General features: G+C 40.3%; 1 protein-coding gene across 2 annotated transcripts in view; it reads left to right on the forward strand.

Annotated features, from left to right (window-relative positions):
- ldlrad3 (low density lipoprotein receptor class A domain containing 3) overlaps nt 1-17806 on the forward strand; it is a 72646-nt gene that overhangs the window by 20151 nt on the left and 34689 nt on the right. For both annotated transcript variants that reach the window (XM_052060122.1, XM_052060123.1), the window contains exon 3: nt 15636-15761. In XM_052060122.1, coding sequence (XP_051916082.1) covers nt 15636-15761 — 126 coding nt within the window. The remainder of the gene's footprint in view (nt 1-15635; nt 15762-17806) is intronic.

The raw sequence follows: 17806 nt of genomic DNA on the forward strand, positions 1-17806 counted from the left end.
GGATTCGTGGGTTCCGTATATTTTGATCTATTAATAATTCGAATTGCTTTTTTTTGTTTTTTGAGAATAGGGAGTGTGTTTGTTTTGCAGGCATTTCCCCATATTTCCACACAGTAGGTCATGTATGGTAATAATAATGAAGTGTATAATGTGTACAAAGATCTCTTATTTAACACTTCCTTGGTTTTGTAGAGGATCCCTACGGTCTTGGCTATTTTTCTTTTTACGTTATCGATATGTGGTTTCCAACATAGTTTTGAGTCTATTACTAATCCGAGAAACTTGGTTTCATACGCTCTTTCTATTTCAATTGAGTTTACCATAATTTTAGCTTGGTGTTTGATTGGTCTTGTGCCAAAAACAATTGACTTCGATTTTTTCAGGTTAAGTGACAATTTATTTCTGTCGAACCAGTTTTTTAATTTGTTTAATTCGTTTTCTACGGTTGTCAGGAGCTGTTTCAGATTTATTCCAGAACGGTAGAAAGTTGTATCATCAGCAAATAGGACACATTTAAATAGTTTTGAGACCTTGGAGATATCATTTATATATAAGATGAATAGTTTTGGACCAAGCACTGACCCCTGAGGAACTCCGTGAGTGATTTTCAGTTGATTCGTTTTTTTATTGTTGAGTTGCACGTACTGATATCTGTTTTCTAAATAACTTTTTATCCATTTATAAGCTACACCTCTAATGCCATATCTTTCTAGTTTTTTCAATAATATACTGTGATCTATTGTGTCAAAAGCTTTTTTTAGATCTAGGAAAACTCCAACAGTAAATTCTTTGTTGTCTATATTAGTGGCTATTGCTTCCACAAACTCCGTAACTGCCATTGAGGTGGTCCGTTTTTACCTGAAGCCATATTGATTCTCACTTAACAGCGCATGCTTTTGTATAAAACTATCAAGTCTGCGAGAAAATAGTTTTTCTAATATTTTTGAAAATTGTGGTAGTAGTGATATTGGTCTATAATTTGTAAACAGATGTTTTTCTCCACTTTTATAGATTGGAATAACTTAAGCAATTTTCATTTTTGATGGAAAGATACCAGCTTTGAATGACAGGTTGCATATGTGCGTGAAAGGTCGCATACATATTCTATAATCTGCTTGATTATTGTCATATCAATATTAAAGCAATCAGTTGACTTTTTATTTTTAAAAGTTTTTATAATATTTGATACTTCTTCTTGTTTTACTGCAGTAAGGAACATCGTGGAGGAGTTCTTTTCTACGTATCTATCTATTTCAAACAGGTTTGTTGGATCAGGAATTTGTTTTGCTAGGTTACTGTCGATGTTGACAAAATACTCATTAAATTCAGTTGCTATTTCTGCAGTTTTTTCCAAAATAGTATTTTTGCCTTTGATAAAATACTCTGGATAATCCATTTTTTAGGACTATTTCTGATTACTTGGTTAAGTATTTTCCATATTTCTTGTGTGTTACCTTTATTCTGCTCTAATAGTGCATGATAATGATCTCTTTTACTGGTTCTTATAATATTTACTAGTTTATTTTTATAGGTCTTATATTTTTTTTCTGCTTCTTCAGTTCTGAATTTTAAAAACAATTTATATAAATTGTTTTTCTTTTTACATGCGTTTTCTATGCCTTTCGTTATCCATGGCTTACTTGGGTCTTTATACTTTTTGGAGACTTTAGTTAATGGAAAATGTTTATCATATAAGGAGATTATGGTGGACAGAAATACATCAAACACTGTATTTGGGTCTTCATTTGAGTAGACCTCGGTCCAGTTTTGTTTTTCTAGGTCTTGCTTAAAGGCATCGATGGAACGTTGGGTTCTTAGTCGAAATAATTATGAAAAACTGCAAAAACAGGTAGGTGGTCACTTATGTCATTAATGAGAAGTCCACTTTCCATTTTATGATCAATCTTATTTATAAATATGTTATCTATTAATGTGGCCGTGTCAACTGTTATTCTGCTAGGTTTCAGGATTACTGGGAAAAAGCTGTTGCTGTACATAGTATTTATGAAGTCAGTTGTTTTTTTTGTGTCTATTTGGGTTTAATAAGTCAATGTTAAAGTCACCACATATTATTCGTGTTTTCTTATCGTTGTAGTAACTGAGCATATCTGTTAGTTTTTTATTGAATGTGTCAATACATGTTCCTGGTGTCCTATAGATGCAACTTATGATGATATTTGATGCCTTTTTATTGTGTATTTCAATGGTTAGACATTCCATTAGGTTTTCTATTGTGTTTGTCAATCTCTCGATTTTACTGCATTTAAGTGCTTTGTCTACATATATTGCAACCCCCCCTCCTTTTTTGTTTTCTCTATTAGTTGCAAACATTTCATAACCTTCTATTTCCATTTCAGTTGTTTTATCTTCATCAAGCCAAGTTTCTGATATGGCAATTATTTTAAATTTATTGAATTTAGTCAGGTATTCTTTAATTTTTGTGAAGTTTTTATAGAGACTTCTACTGTTTAAGTGTATTACCGAAAGTGCATTTTCCAATTTTATATTAGTGTTGAATTGTTCATCCAGGTAATAGTCAGAGTTTGTTACCCTTTGTTTGTTGTTGAAGAAGTTATTGTCTGGGTCCAAATCGTTCTCGGGATCGAATGGCTTATAGTCAATATCTTCAAAGGGTTGGAAGTTCATGTTTTTGGGATGTGAATTTCCCGCTCCCACACGGTCGTCGATGGCTCCCTCACGGCCGTCGTTGGTTCCCTCGCTGTCGTCGCTCACTCTCTCGCCGTCATCACTGGGTCCCTCGTGGTCACTGGCTCCCTTGCGGTCGTCGCCGACTCCCTCACGCTCGCCGGCTGGCTGCCTCCCGGCTCTCTCACGCACGCTGGCTGGTTGTCTCCCGGCTGCCTCAGGCTCGCCGTCTCCCGGCTCCCTCGCGGTCACTGGCTCCCCTGCAGTCGTCGCTGGTTTCCTCTCGGTCGTCTCTGGCTCCCTTGCGGTCGTCGTTGGCTCCCTCACGGTGGTCGCAGGCTGGTTGTCTCCAGGCTTCCTCACGGTCGCTGGCTTCCCTGCAGTCGTCGCTGGCTTCCTCGTGGTCATCACTGGCTCCCTCACGGTCGGTCGTCGCTGGCTCCCTCGCGGTCGGTCAGTCTTGAAAAAGTTATTGTCCGGGTCCAAGTTGTTCTCCGGGTCAAACGTCTTGTGGTCAGTAGGGTTGGAAGTCATCAAAGGGTTGGAAGGGTCATCAAAGGATTCGAAGTCCATGTTTTTTGGTATGTGAATTTCCTGCTTCAGTAGGGTCAGAGTTTTTATTGTCGGGTGGTGAAAAATTCTCAGTATGCTGCTTGATGGTGTTGAACTCCAGCCTGTTGTGTTGGAGTACTGGTGCGGGGGTGGACAATAAGTTTGTTATGTCTTAAGTAGGCAGTTTCCCCTCTGTCACGTGCAGCTTTTAATTTTGGGAGGAGCTCTTTTCTTTTTTGTCGTACGGCATCTGTAAAGTCTTCGTTGATGTAGATGTTGGAGCCTTTTAAGTATTTTGCTTTTTGTAGGATCCTTGATCTGTCCTTGTATCTTAGAAATTTCACCACAACTGGCCTTGGTCGAGGTCTTCCAGGGTCTTGTCTTCCTGTGCGGTGAGCTCTCTCCACCTCAATTTGCCCCTGTATCAGCAGTTTCTCCTTAAGGATTTTTTGAACTTTTCCCTCTGTTTCAGTCCATGTTTCTCCCGGTTTTTCCTCAATTCCATCAATTACTAAGTTGTTTCTTCTTGACTGTCCTTCCAAGTAGTCCACCTTGTCCGTTAATACAAGCATGCCGTCACATACTTTGTAGAATTCCGTTTGCATGTCTTTGGAATGGCCAGTTTGACAGATTAGATTTTTTTTAATGTCGTCTACCTCTTTTTGGGTAAAGTTGATGCTGGTTTTTATTTCTTGGACTTCCCTGGTAAAAGTGTCAAGTCGTGAGTTTGTTGAGTCTATTATCATCTTGACAAATCCTTTGAAATTTTCCTGTTGTTGTTGCAAGAGCGCCGTAAAAAGTTCTTTTTGTTGCTGGAGTAATTCATTTACTTGAGTGAGGGTCAGGGTGTTTGGGTGGCATTTTGTCGGGTCTCGTTGCTAGCCGGTTGTATGGTAGTTTGTGACGTGTCCAGTAGGCTTGCTGCTGGGTGTTTCTAACGTGGCAAGTGGGTTTAGCGGGTCCCTCACGCTCGCTGGCGTTTGGTTGGTTGGTCTCTGGTCGTGGGTTCCAGCTGCGTAGCGACTTTTCGCAGTTAGCTTCCATGCTAACGAGCTAGCGTTTCGTCCAGCCCCCTCTTCACGTCGCCAATTTCTACACACGCGCTGCCACCATGTTTCGCTCTGTTCTTTACTTTCAAATGTGGGAAAGCTCTTGTGAAAGTTTTTGTGACTTTATTTGTCAGCATTGTGATTGACATGTTTGAGTGTACCCTACCTTTCTCCCTTTTGAAAATGGATGGATGAATTTTATTGTTATTATTGTTGTTTTTGTCATAGTATCATTGGGCAGCATGTGGAGTTTGTATCCTCTGACTGGATCTGTTTTGAGGTTTCATATAATGTAGTCCAGATCAAAAACGTATATGCTTGGATGGGAATATGAATGGATGGATGATTGAGTGTCTCCTATGTGTCTGCTCCTGGTATTCTGTCCACGATGTAGCTCATCTCTCGACTAAAATCTTGCGGGTTAGCCTCCCGATCCCTCCAACCCTGCACGTGCCAGGCGGTATTGTGTATGGATTCCTCCACATGGTACCTATGGAGCCATACAATCTCCTAAAGTCGAAGTCCGATACATGTATCGGATTACTGGTGACGAGTGACTTGTGAAAAGGCTCACTCTTCTCACAAAATGGAACCTCTACTGATATATTGCTTTGGCTCACAAATTATACTTTTTTTTTGGTTGAACTCTTGACGTGTTAATTCTATTTTATCAACTGGTGCCTAAGTCTTAGCCTGCAGTTTCTGTGCATTGTGTGTTTGCAGTTAGAAATTCATTTCTGTCACACTAATGTGAGACACTGCAGCAGTTAGCTCAAGCAACAAGCTTCGCCTGGGTGCTACTGCGCATAAACATGTTACAGTTTCGCTCCTGTGTGTGTGTGTGTGTGTGTGTGTGTGTGTGTGTGTGTGTATATATAATATATATATATTTATATATATTATATATATATATATATATATATAATATATATATATATATATATATATATATATATATATATAATATATATATATATATATATATATATATATACAATAGAAAATTGTGTGTGTGATAAAGACTTCTGCTTCTGCTTATTAAAATGAATACAGGTATGTAATCAAGTGTATATATTCAATCAACAGATGACATTGTGTTTAGGTGCGTGGGTGTGAAATATGCCATATGGCATGAGGGAGAGGGGCCTGTGTAGAGCATACACAACAAACTGATGCAATACAGAAGTATACAATTAATTTCATTTGGTTAAAAAAAACAGGCTTGATTCTGTCTCTGAGAAATATTAAAATTATGCCATTTGCTGTTTAGAGAGAGGTGACAGTCTTTAAAATAATTATCAACATAACATAAATACAACATTGTTGCATTGCAGCACCATCATCATAGCACCTAGTTTAACAGTTTTCTGAGTGATCCATACAAGGTGGTTAAGAATAAGTTAGTAAGTCCATGACGAACAAGTCACCAAAAAGGTATGAAGCCATTAATACTCTGCCAAATGACAAAGCAAGTTGATTAAATATTGCTACTGAACATCATTCAGAACATCTGTTCGTAAGATGTTAGCGCTTCTCCTTGATCACATTAATCACAGGAAGTTGTTTTTTATGAATTCCATAACATTTGAAATAAACGACATGTCAATTTCTCTAATTTACAGAATCTTCTAATAGAGGTCAAAAGGAGCACAGTCACACAATGTCCTAAATGACCGGAAGAGACAAAATAGATTCTGACAGGGGAGTGAAGAAGTAAAGCTGAGTGAGCCTTCTGGGCCTTCGAGCCAGGATTAGCCTCTTTGCCCTTGTCTGGATAGGGCAAAAGCAGGCAAGAAGGGAGAAATGAAACGCATAGGCAACCAGGTTGAATGGGCATGACTCGTAATGATAAGAGAACATATCATAAGATGAAATAAATGAAAGTAATAATAAATAAATGTAAATGTAAATAAGGCTTTGTTGCAGACATGTCATTTCTGCTTCCGGTGCAATTGAAAGATTATTGTTAAGAGCTTAGTTGCCTGCTTTTTTACTGCCTATTACTTACTTCATTGATATTCTTATCAGCGGTGGAGCACACTTGTCCCATGGATGCTCACTAACTGCCCAACGGCTCTGTATGTGTCAATACTACAGTACAATGAAGACCGAACGTCAGCATTATGGTAGAAAAAAATAAGATGAGCGCCAGTGGAATTTTTTCTTGCAGTTGAAGCACCCGTCCACACAGTCATCGTAATAAAGGGTTAATCGATTTTTTTGGGGGGGATGCATTTGATGCGCCCCATGTGTCATGCGTTTCATTGCAACCTGGTCAACTTTCAATTTGCAGCGTCTCCTAAGCTTTCCGAGAGGAGCACGGTATTCAAATTATAGTGATTTTTATTGGATTTATTAATAAGTGAATGCAAAAACACGCACTCCGCCAAAGTAGCCTGTCGATGAGCCACAGGTGGTGCAGGTCCAGGAAGCAAATGAATTTATTTCACAACCAAAGTGTGCCATTATTTTCAAAATGGATCTCTATGGAATTCTCATGTCTCGTGAAAACTCCACAATTTGGAAATTGTGGGTGGGTGATATATATATATATTTTTTAATTAATAAGCGCCATTCAAAACACTCAAGGACACCTTGCAATCAAACAAGAACAATAAAACCACAGATAAAATTATAAATAATGAAAGAAGAGATGAGTTTAAAATGAGTATACAATTTTAAATAGGTGGGTTTTGAGATGAGTTTTGAATGTGGGAAGAGAGTCAATATTACGGATGTCGGGTGGGAGTGAGTTCCAGAGTTTGGGAGCAGAAAGCTGTGCACCCATCGTGCTGAGACGGGCAGAGGGTACACAGAGGTGGAGGGAGGCTGAGCACCTGAGGGAACGAGAGTGAGCGGAAATTTGAAGCAGGTCAGACAGATGAGTGGGGGGGGGGGGGGGCAAGGTTACGGATGGCTTTAAATGTAAAGAGGAGTATTTTGAAGTTAATTCTCAGTTTGACAGAGAGCCAGTGGAGCTGTTGGAGGATGTGGGTAATGTGATAGAAGGAGTGGGCTCTAGTGATGACACGAGCTGAAAAATTCTGGACCAGTTGAACTTTATGGAGGAATTTGTGATGGACACCAAAAAGAAGTGAACTGCAATAGTCCATACGGGAGGTGACGAGACTGTGTTCCGTTTTGTCGCTGTTAAGTTTGAGGAAGTTATGTGTGAACCAAGATTTTCTTTCTGAGAGGCAGTGTGAGAGGGAGGCAGGTGGGAGGGAGGCCTCGGGTTTACTGGAGAGGTAGAGCTGGGTGTCATCCGTGAAGCAGTGAAAATGTAAACCGGCGTCCGCTGCCATAAGAAGGTCGTTGGTGATTTTTATGAGGGCTGAATCTGTACTGTGACGGGGGCGGAAACCAGATGTGATTATATTTTTAAATGATTATATATGTATTTTTTTGTTTTGTTTTGTTTTTGTGTTTGTTTTGTCACTTTGTGTTTGTTGTTACGTCGTGTGGACGTGATGTGGACTTTTTTCAGCATTTTTTGGCCACGACATTCATCAAGGAGGAGACTCTGTGCTTGGTGGTTGAGCCTTCTCGGCAGCATGGGTATACCATGACTGGGAGGAATGTCAGCGCCATTTGACTGTTGTTGCTGGACAGTCCCAGGGCGCTAGTGTCTTGCGCCTGTAAAGGGCAGCATTTTTCGCAGCCCCGCCTCAGCGGAGAGATCGGTGCTGTTGAACGGTCTGCGGCTGGATGGATGTAAGTCTTGAGGAGCCGACAATTTAGAAGAAAGGAGCTGTGAGTCGCCGCTTGGAGTTTGAAGCGGATTACGTGGGTCAGGAGAAGTGAACTAATCTCTTTTCGTTAATGGACGCTCCAGCTTCGTGTTTGCTTTCAAAACTTAGCTTGTAGCAGACGTGTGCACATTTTCAGCATGACGTCTCTGATCCACTGGTGAAAGGATACTTTGATCCTCTCCTCTTTCATCTATAACTGCTTCAGACAACGAAGTGTATGCAGAAAAGGTGTGAAGATTGCACGACTGTCTGTGTCCTATGGTGTTGTGTTGTGTTATTCTGACTTCAAAATGGTGCCGCGAGAGTGGCTGCCTTTCCAGCAGCTCCTATATTTTGTTGTTCTACTTCTTCCTTTCATAACTTTGCTGCTGTGAATTGGGAATTTCTCCATTGCGAGACGAATAAAGGTTTTCTTATCTTGTCTTGTATATACAGTATACAGTGTGTATATATAATGTACATCTTTGAACATGATTATTGTTGTATATTGTCAGGTAAATTAGTTTGAGGGAAAAAATGGATTGCTTATGGTACTGTATACACACAGGGATTGCTACACTATATTCATTGCTTTTGCTCTCTCTCAATAAATGATGTTTGTATTTGTGCGATATAATACTTGAAAAAAGAAGTGCTATTACAACATGCTTATGGTGTAATTTACAAGGGATACTGCACATCATGTGTTTCACTCCTTGGGGGTGTGGTCTGGAACATAACCCACTGGGATGGAGGGGGAATTACTGGACACAATTTTAATCTCAACTTCATTCATAACTTCCACTATGCAGCCAAATTAGCAAGGTATTTTTCAATTACGGTACTCAAATTTTGAAGCCGAAATACAGTATAGTGGGGGTTTACAGTCAATGGCATACGGACACATCATTTCATATTTATTCAAGACACTGATGTTTGTATTCTTCTCAACCATCCATCCATCCATCCATTTTCTGATCCACATTTTCCTCACAAGAGTCATGGGGTGTGCTTGCGTCTATCCCAGCTGCCTTCGGGCAGTGGGTGGGAGACACCCTGAACTGGTTGCCAGCCAATCGCAGTCTTTTAAACCATGAGTCTGAAAATAATCCTGATCTTCTTGCTAACACGCTGAGTCAGATACTTTATTGATTGCATTTTCACCTTTGGTAGCGTTGAGCAAAGTCAGAAATGTTGAAATCCTCTTCTACTCAATATCTGTGCTCTTGTATTTTGTTTGAGTCTTTTCAGTTCCTCCACAGCCTGCTCAACTCTCACTCTTGTATCAATCATACCTGCCCAATATGACCAAAACTACCTTTGCCAAACAAGTGCTTCTTTCGTCTGGGGAAGTGAGAAAAGAACAAGAAGGGCATGGAAGTGCATATTGGGGAAGGGCAAAACACCAAGTACAGAAGTACAGTAGCAGGGTCCATGAATTGAATGAAAAAGTGTATGCAGGAGAGCATAGTGCTCCAGTTTATGTCAGCTTGAGTTGCTGATCTCCTTGGCCTGTTTTTTTTATCATTTATTGCTAACTGTGAAAAGGAACACAAATTAAACCATCTCAAAATGTTAGTTTCTTCTTTTTATTTTCTGAAATGCATTTAATTGGAACTAAGTGCAATTTTGCTCCTTATATTGGCTTGTGGAAGAGTCGACCATTCATCATTTGCCGCCAAAGTGCAAGTGCATTGAATTGAACAGAATCGAATAATTCCACTTTAAATTATATTGAGATCTGTATTGAATTATCTTTCATTAGAGATTGATTATGTTTGGGGAAAATGTCACGGTACAACACTACTGACTTTAAGTTTATTCATATGTCAATAAAATTTGTTGATATCACACGCTCTTGAACTGAGCTTTACTATATTGAAGTGATTCGTAATCGCACTGAATCTCATCGTTCCACATTAAAATCTAACCGTCCTCGGATCGTATTGCACCCCATGTGTTGAGATATGTATGCAATCCTTTATTGGAGAGATGTGCGCCCTTCGGCTTCTCTGTCCAAATTTGTCGACTCAGCAATTGACTCTTAATCTCTAAAACTGAGTTTACTGTGATAGACTCCATAGAAAATGGTAACATGGATAAAAGTGCGCGTGCAAATGCAAAATCCACTGTAATCTTGTCTCTTACTGTGCTTGTGATAGTTTCACCTCAGGAATCAGCTTGACTATGGCTTCTTTCGCATTGATTTGAGCTGTATACTCATCAACATTCAGGCTAAGTTTGCAACTTGCCCAACACCCGGCTCTCTCATCGGAAACAACCTCTATAGAGCGAGGAAAAAGAACATTTGGCACAGAGCTTTAAAAGTTCAAATGATGAAAGACTGTAATGGGAGAAGAGTAGACGACGATATGCTATCATGCTCCTTGAGCATTTTCCAGATTGTCAAAAGCTTACTGATGAAAGTGAAATAGGACTCCTTCATAATGAAAAAAAATCATGGTAAAATGATTTGTTTTTCCACGTTTTCTACTGAAACTGCTGAGTGCGTGCTGGAATAATGTTTGTTCTAAATCCCACTCAGCGCATAGCCTTACATCCTCAAATGGGTATAAGCGCTTAAGCTCATTCCTTTTGCTGTCTTTCCCACCCACAAATTTCTCTTCATGAGCTTGCCCTTCATGCGACTTTTGAGTTAATTGGGAACACAAACATTGGGTCAGATAAATCCAGCCAGCAGCAAAAGTGGTAATGAGGATGTAGATGAGACAGGAAGTGAATGGGGGGCTCTTGAGGCAATCACAGAGCTGTCTCAACTAAGAACATCATAGCCACCCATTTAGCAGAATGCAATGTAATGTCTTTGCGACAAAGAAAGAAGGAAGTCAGAAAATCAGGTAAAATTTTGTGTACAGATAAATTCTGTGTTCACCCCAATTATTTTTTCCATCTCGCTGAGAGCCATGTTTATTTCTTCTTTGGACTCCAATGGGCGTGATATACCATGCCTAACGAGCTTTGGGTGATTATGGGTGTGCTGTCCAGGTAAACAAAAGGCTTCCCAGGGTACATAAAGGCAGAATGGACTCAAGCCCAGTTCCCTCCCTTGTTCTGCAGATTACTTTTCATCTTGGAGACGGGGCGCTCCCCTTGCTATTCCTGTGCCTATCCCTCCTGCTTTGCCAAATGTATTTGTGCTACTTGAAAGGGCCTATATCTCTGCCCACAACATTGTTGTTTACTGAAAATATTGCGCCCTTGGCATTTGAGTTGTGAGTATTTCAACGTTCAAGTATTCAAAAAAAATTATTGTCCATGTTCTTTACATCCAAGAGAATCACAATCCTGTTTCTTGAGTAAGCAATCATACAAAATAAAGATAATTGTCTATTTGTGCTCAATTAGAGGTGAAGTGAGCTGCCGGCCTCCTTTCTTTCTCATTCTGCAATAATACTTCAAATTGTTTGAATCATGTTTTCCCTGTCAAGTACTGTGAATTAAATGACATCCATACAGTCCAGTTGAGCCACACAGTCCATATTATTATCACGACACGTTATTGTCTACACATCACATAATACAGTGGACCTCCACGTATCAGGGGTCAAGGTCAAGGGTCAAGGTCCATCCTATTGTCAAATATGCTTCATGTATAACATGCAGCACAGATGAAATTTCTTCCTCTCAATCCTCAGTGCAAACATGCCATGCATTAAACACACAGAGCTAGATTACGAACATCCGAGTTACGAACAACGGTACATACGAACATTTTTACGGGTATGTCGAAAAAGAAAAGAAAAAGTTATATTTTGTATTGTATTTCTCTCTCTCTCTCTCTCATTGAAAATTGAGACCACATGGAACCCCACCAGTCCGGGACTTCCACAGCTCGCATCTTTTCTTGCAAGATAGTTTGAGACCAGCCACCCATACAACTGCTACAACATGTATAACGGCACAATTCCTGCGCAAACTGTCAGATGTCATCTCAGGGAATCTCGTCATCTGGATCCCGACCTGACCGCAGTTTGTCTTCATAGCTGATTTGAGTGGGCAAATTTGATTGAGTGTGGCACAATGGATAGCTTTTCTCTCCATGCACAAATCCTGGTTTGTCACTGTACAGGCAGATTACAGACAAGCGTGCATTGCGTCATGTGGGTCAGTGCTTTGCTGATGTCAACATTGTGGCTTGAGTTGGCCCAGATCTTGGTACGCGTATTTTAGGTGTTTTAAAGAGGTTCATTTAGAATGTGGAAAGATCCTGAGGCCTGTTGGTGTGTATATCATCCATAATCGATCACCTCATGTTGCAAGGATGTGTGCACAATATACCTTAAGTAGGGAGAAAACGTTAACTACTATTTTTCATTTCTGCACTTCCATCACCCTCTGGTGGTTAATTTTTAGTGCAGCTTAATTTGAATTTGGCAACCACGCTAATCGCCAGACGAAGGAGAATGTAACATTTGAGTTCCTCCACAAACTGACTTGATTCACAATGTGTGTGTGCATTAACAAGTAAGTGCTTCAATATTAAGTGTTATTAGTGTTATTAGCCAAACACGGCATTTTGAAATACATAAAGAATTAGAGAATGAGAATGAATAGGAGCAACTGACAACAAAATGACTAGGTATTCCAATTTCTTTGTCACTGTTCTAATGTACGAAAATGCAATTTAATAAAATCATGACTTTATATACAGTATCAGGCTTTTTTTTAATATCACCACCTTCCCCACAATATTGTGATGCTTGACGTATTGTGAGGAAGGTTCATATCGTGATAATATTGTATCATATCTTGGCTTTTAAGACGTTTTTACTTTTCAAAGACCAAGTGATAGCTGCAGCAAGTCGCTTTTGAATTTTAACATGAATAATTAATTTTAACCACGTTTTTACACGGCGACAAAAAAATTACTCAAGGTAGATGTGCTCCGTGTGTCAGTCCATTCCTGGAAACCCAAAACATCCCAGTTCTCGCATGGCCACCATATTCAACACACATGCCACCCATTAAGCATATATAGCCCCTTCCTCAACTGGCGGACCGCGATCCACGACCGGACCGCCGACCTCCTCTGTCCGGACCCTCGGCAAATTGTGTAAAATAATAAATTATAAAGCGATTTTTACGTTATACATTTTCTATTTTTGGACTATAATCGGCGCAGTACCGCGATCGCTTGTTAAAATTATCCGTTGTATTATTTGCGTGCACGAACAGATGTATTGCAGAGGACGCAGCAGGGCGACTCTGTGTGTGTACAATGTTTGACGAACTGGAGACGGGGGCATGTCGGCGATAACGATGCGCTGATTGGCTCCTCTGAACTTAAGGTGTGCCCATACATCAGCGTCACGCATTCAAAATGGATGATTGTGTCAGGAAACAGACGCATGCGCGACGCCACAGTGTGCTCACAGCTTCAGCACAGGAGAGCCACACACAGACTTTAATAGGGATCTGGGTTAAATTTGCTCCAGAGCAAATGCTTGTGAAGAGTACGTATGGCGAGAATGCGTTGCTTTCGTGCTCTGTCGGACTTCCGTAATGTGTTGATTCATAACGACACAAGACTTGGCTAGTAACATCTTTCCTTTTGTAGGAGACTGGACTGTCTCGGAGTTGTTTGTTCCTTTGTTGTTTGTTCACAACCCCCCTCTTGATTTTCTGTTTGGCGCATTAGTGTCATTGAAGTCATCGTTCATTTACGTTTTCTTGGGCGGTCACTCTCGAGCAGAAGGCGCGGAAACCGAGAAGGAGAAGGACGTGCCGGTCCAGTAGTCGCTTGAGTTGTGTATATACAGTACGTTTTAAAAAGAACCAACACGACAGCTCGTTTGTTTTCTGTCGTTTTGCTCCGCTGCAGAAACTGCCGTGTGAACGCAAGAGGGGCACCCCCGACACTGTGTCGGGGCTGCGCCGCTCAGCGGCTTTGTACGTGTGAACGCTCCACACAATTTGCTGCGGTGCAAAATGTATCGCAACAAAATATATCGATGCAGCGCCGGAGCAAATGTGTGCCGTGTGAACGGCCCTAATTAGACAAGACAAATCGCGGGACGTTTAGATTGTTTGCAGTTTTGCTCCCGTCTACCCGGGGATCTTTGCAGCTGTTTAACAGCAGAACACCGCAACATGTTAAATGAACATCCCAATGGCGTCCTCAAATAATATTTGCATGCCTCAGACATTGCATTCACCTTTAGTGGAAGAACAGCACTGTACATTCCTGTGCTACCTTGTGTCAGTATTTAAAATGGTTCTTAACTCCTCTTCTGATATATTTGTCAATGATTTCAGAGTGGATGTGAAAAGGGGAATTGTACAAATGAAATAATATTTTTGTTTTCATTTTTAGTATTTATTTTGGTAAAATGAGTATTTTGATTTGCTTTTGTTAAATTAAGGGGAAAAAAAGACAACTACTGTTTAACAAAGTTAAAGTAAAAAATGTCTTATTTCCCTAAAAGGGCTATTTCTATTATTAAGCAGGCACAACTTAACAAAATAAAAGAGTTCCTCTGCCTCAACACAATACCTCTCATTATTTGCTGTGTACTGGCAAAGTGAATAATGGTTATTTTCATGCACCCCATTATTGGTTGGTTGTGAGGAGTGTTGATTTGTATAAGCTTGGCTTGACCATACTAAATGGTCATATAGCCCTGCTCCCCATGACCGCCGTGCATGGGACCGGAACTTGGTCTTATTAAAAAAAAAAAGTGGACCGACAGCATTTCTAGTTGAGGACCACTGATATATAGTATGCCCTGTGTTGGCGTACTCTATAACTGCATGTTTCAATTCCAGCCAATATCCAGCAACTTCAAGAGGAGTGGAAAATATTCCACTGATGAGAGAGGTTTTTCACTGTGTGAGGCAAATTGTGGTAACTTCACAGACATCTTCCCCCCCTGACACACCCAATACAGTACAACTGCACATTTTACAAAGATCCTTTATTGTGGCGGCCTACATGCATGCCTGTGCAATAATACTCTTGAACCAGCATTTAGATTTGCCCACACCTGTGAAGTAGATGGATTATCTCAACATAGGGGGAAATTCTCACTAACAAAGATTTGGACTAGATTACATTAGATTAGGTGAGTGTAGAATATATTCAGAAACATTCTTTGACATTCATCTGTGTTTTGCGAAAGGGAATCAGCCTTCCAAATATTGCTTTTAGCCATGATTAAACAGTTGAAGCAAGTACTTTTCCACACAGGGCCATCTTTGAATACATCTCTCCAACAACCTCCAATCAATATATCCATCATCAACCTGCATTGTATTTCTGCTTGGATTATTGAAAGATTTGAGAAGAGTGCAAATATGTTTTCATGGCACTGCATCTTTGCTCTCGTGATGAGTCATGGTCAGCTGCCCTATTGATGCCTTATCATAATAAAACACTGGCACCATAGATAACCGTCATGGTTCATTTCTATAGTATGTTGAATCAATCATTAAAAACCATGTTTCAGACAAACATGGTTGATGTCATGTCACAAAAAATGGTACAACTATATCATGTAGATGTTTGATTTGCACCCCGGTTGTTCAGGACTCCAACCAAAATGCATGTATTATGAATGGATTATTTTTGTTGTTGCTTCCTCTGGTTGAAGACTAATGTGTGATTTTACTTGGTTTCCTCCCCTCAATCACTCCTCAGCTAAAGTCAAGTCCAAGTGTGCACCTACGTTCTTTGCCTGTGCCAATGGGGTCCACTGCATCATTGGACGTTTCCAGTGTAATGGCTTTAGTGACTGCCCTGACGGGAGTGATGAAGACAACTGCAGTAAGTTTCCCACAACCAACATGAAATGAGTGGTAGGTGTCTGAGGGATATGGATATTAGACCCGGTGACGATACGGCAGTCTTGCCATCACAACATTTGGCTCTACATAACAACATAAACGATTTATCTGTATTTTGTTCTTAAATCACTTTCTTTTAAATTTATTTTTAAAACTACATGAGGTTTCTATTCCCAATTCCCTACGCCCAAAAAAGCAGGGTGACATGAGAAGCGGGGATTACTGAACAAAATGTATTTTTTTGAAAAACACTTTTGCAGGTGTACACTGGAATAACCACATCGAAAACACAAACCAAGTCCTGAAAAACCCAAATAACTCAATGTAACAAACTAACAAAAACACATTCCAGGAAGAACAAAAGAACATGAAACAAACAAACACACACACACACACACACACACACACTCACACACACAAAAACGATCCCAACAAGACTAACAGAACCGAGGGAACTAAATACAATAAATGACAACAAGTGGAAACAAAACCAAATGTTTTTAGAATCTGGAGAAATTCCACGCAGGCACGGGAAGAACATGCAGACTCCACACAAGAAGGCCGGAGCTGCAATTGAACCCTAGATCTCTGCACTGTGAGGCAGGCATGCTAACCAGTCAATCATTGTGCTGCCATGGATGAATGTGATGCCAGATGGATGAATATCTCGAACTGACATTGGAGTAGCATTGTTTCACAGCCTCTTAGTAAAATTAATAAATAGAATAATTACAAAATAATCGGAAAAAACAATCTGTCTTTGAAATCAGTACAGTGCACTCCGCTTAATAGAACACCATTGGGCCGAAGTGCTTCTGTTCTACTAAGCGGGGTTTCTATTAACCGGAGACACTTTATTAGGTACACCTTCAGACACGTCGACGACCAAGTTATGCACGCAGAAAACCCCCTGCTGACGAGTTAGAAGAGATATTTCGACTGTGGACGTCCATATCTTTAATCAAACAACAAAACAACAACTTTAATCAACTTCAGTCTAACATCTCAAATCACGAGAAAAAATTCGTTACTTTTGTCTGGAAACAGGAGTCCGTAATTTTGCGGTTGACTTCCCTCTCAATGCGCTGGAAAAGAGGGAAGTCCTGGAAACCGCGGGCGTACCTTCTGAGAATCCGGCAATGCATCGTATCGTCTGAGTATGTCCTTCTTATCCGCAGGTGATAGCCCTCGTCTCTTGAATGAAGTTGAAGCGATTGTGACGTGCGTGTGCCTATGTGTGGAGTGAGCGTGCTACCTGTTACTGTATACGGCTAGAACTACCGCGTTTTCTCGCGATAGTGGTACAGTATCGCGATAGCTCCACTTCTCGCGATAGCTACACTTCGAAAACCACTAGTTTACAATGTTCATTGCTTACGGCATGTTCTATTAAGCGGAGATCTGTTCTACTAAGCGGAGTATCTTTATAGGAAATTGCATTAGGCAAATCGGTTCCAGAGCCTTTTGCTCTATTAAGCGGATTACTCTATTAACCGGTGTTCTATTAAGCGGAGTGCACTGTACCAGTAACCATTGAAAAAAAAGCATACTCACTTTTCAAATTGCTTTTATTCATCAAATACCAAGGTAGTCAAGGTTTTGCCGTACCCTGAAGACCTAATCGTCCGTTGATGGTTGAAGTGAGGGTCGACACGAGGGCAATTGGTGTTTGAGAGGAGGATTGTAAAGATAGACTAAAATGGAAAAGTATGACACACTGTTGCAACCCCAAACGGGATAAGCCGAAAGGAAAAGAAAAAAAATCCCGTATTGTCATCCTGTGTTGTAGATAACGACAGATACAACAAAGTGAGGGAAAAATACAGAAACTCTTCGGGGGGGGGTTGTTAGCTGATAGGCTTGACTTAATTATGCTTTCTGTTTGTTTTCCTCTTGAGCTACCTTTAATGGAATTCCCCAGATCTACTTACACGCATTATGATTAATTTCATTCACATGTGATGTCTTACGTGAATGATTTCTTTTCGAATGCCATGATGTCCATTCACTTGAGTTTACATGCTC

The sequence above is a fragment of the Hippocampus zosterae genome, chromosome 3 (genome assembly GCF_025434085.1).
Source record: "Hippocampus zosterae strain Florida chromosome 3, ASM2543408v3, whole genome shotgun sequence".
NCBI classification, from domain to species: Eukaryota; Metazoa; Chordata; class Actinopteri; order Syngnathiformes; family Syngnathidae; genus Hippocampus; species Hippocampus zosterae.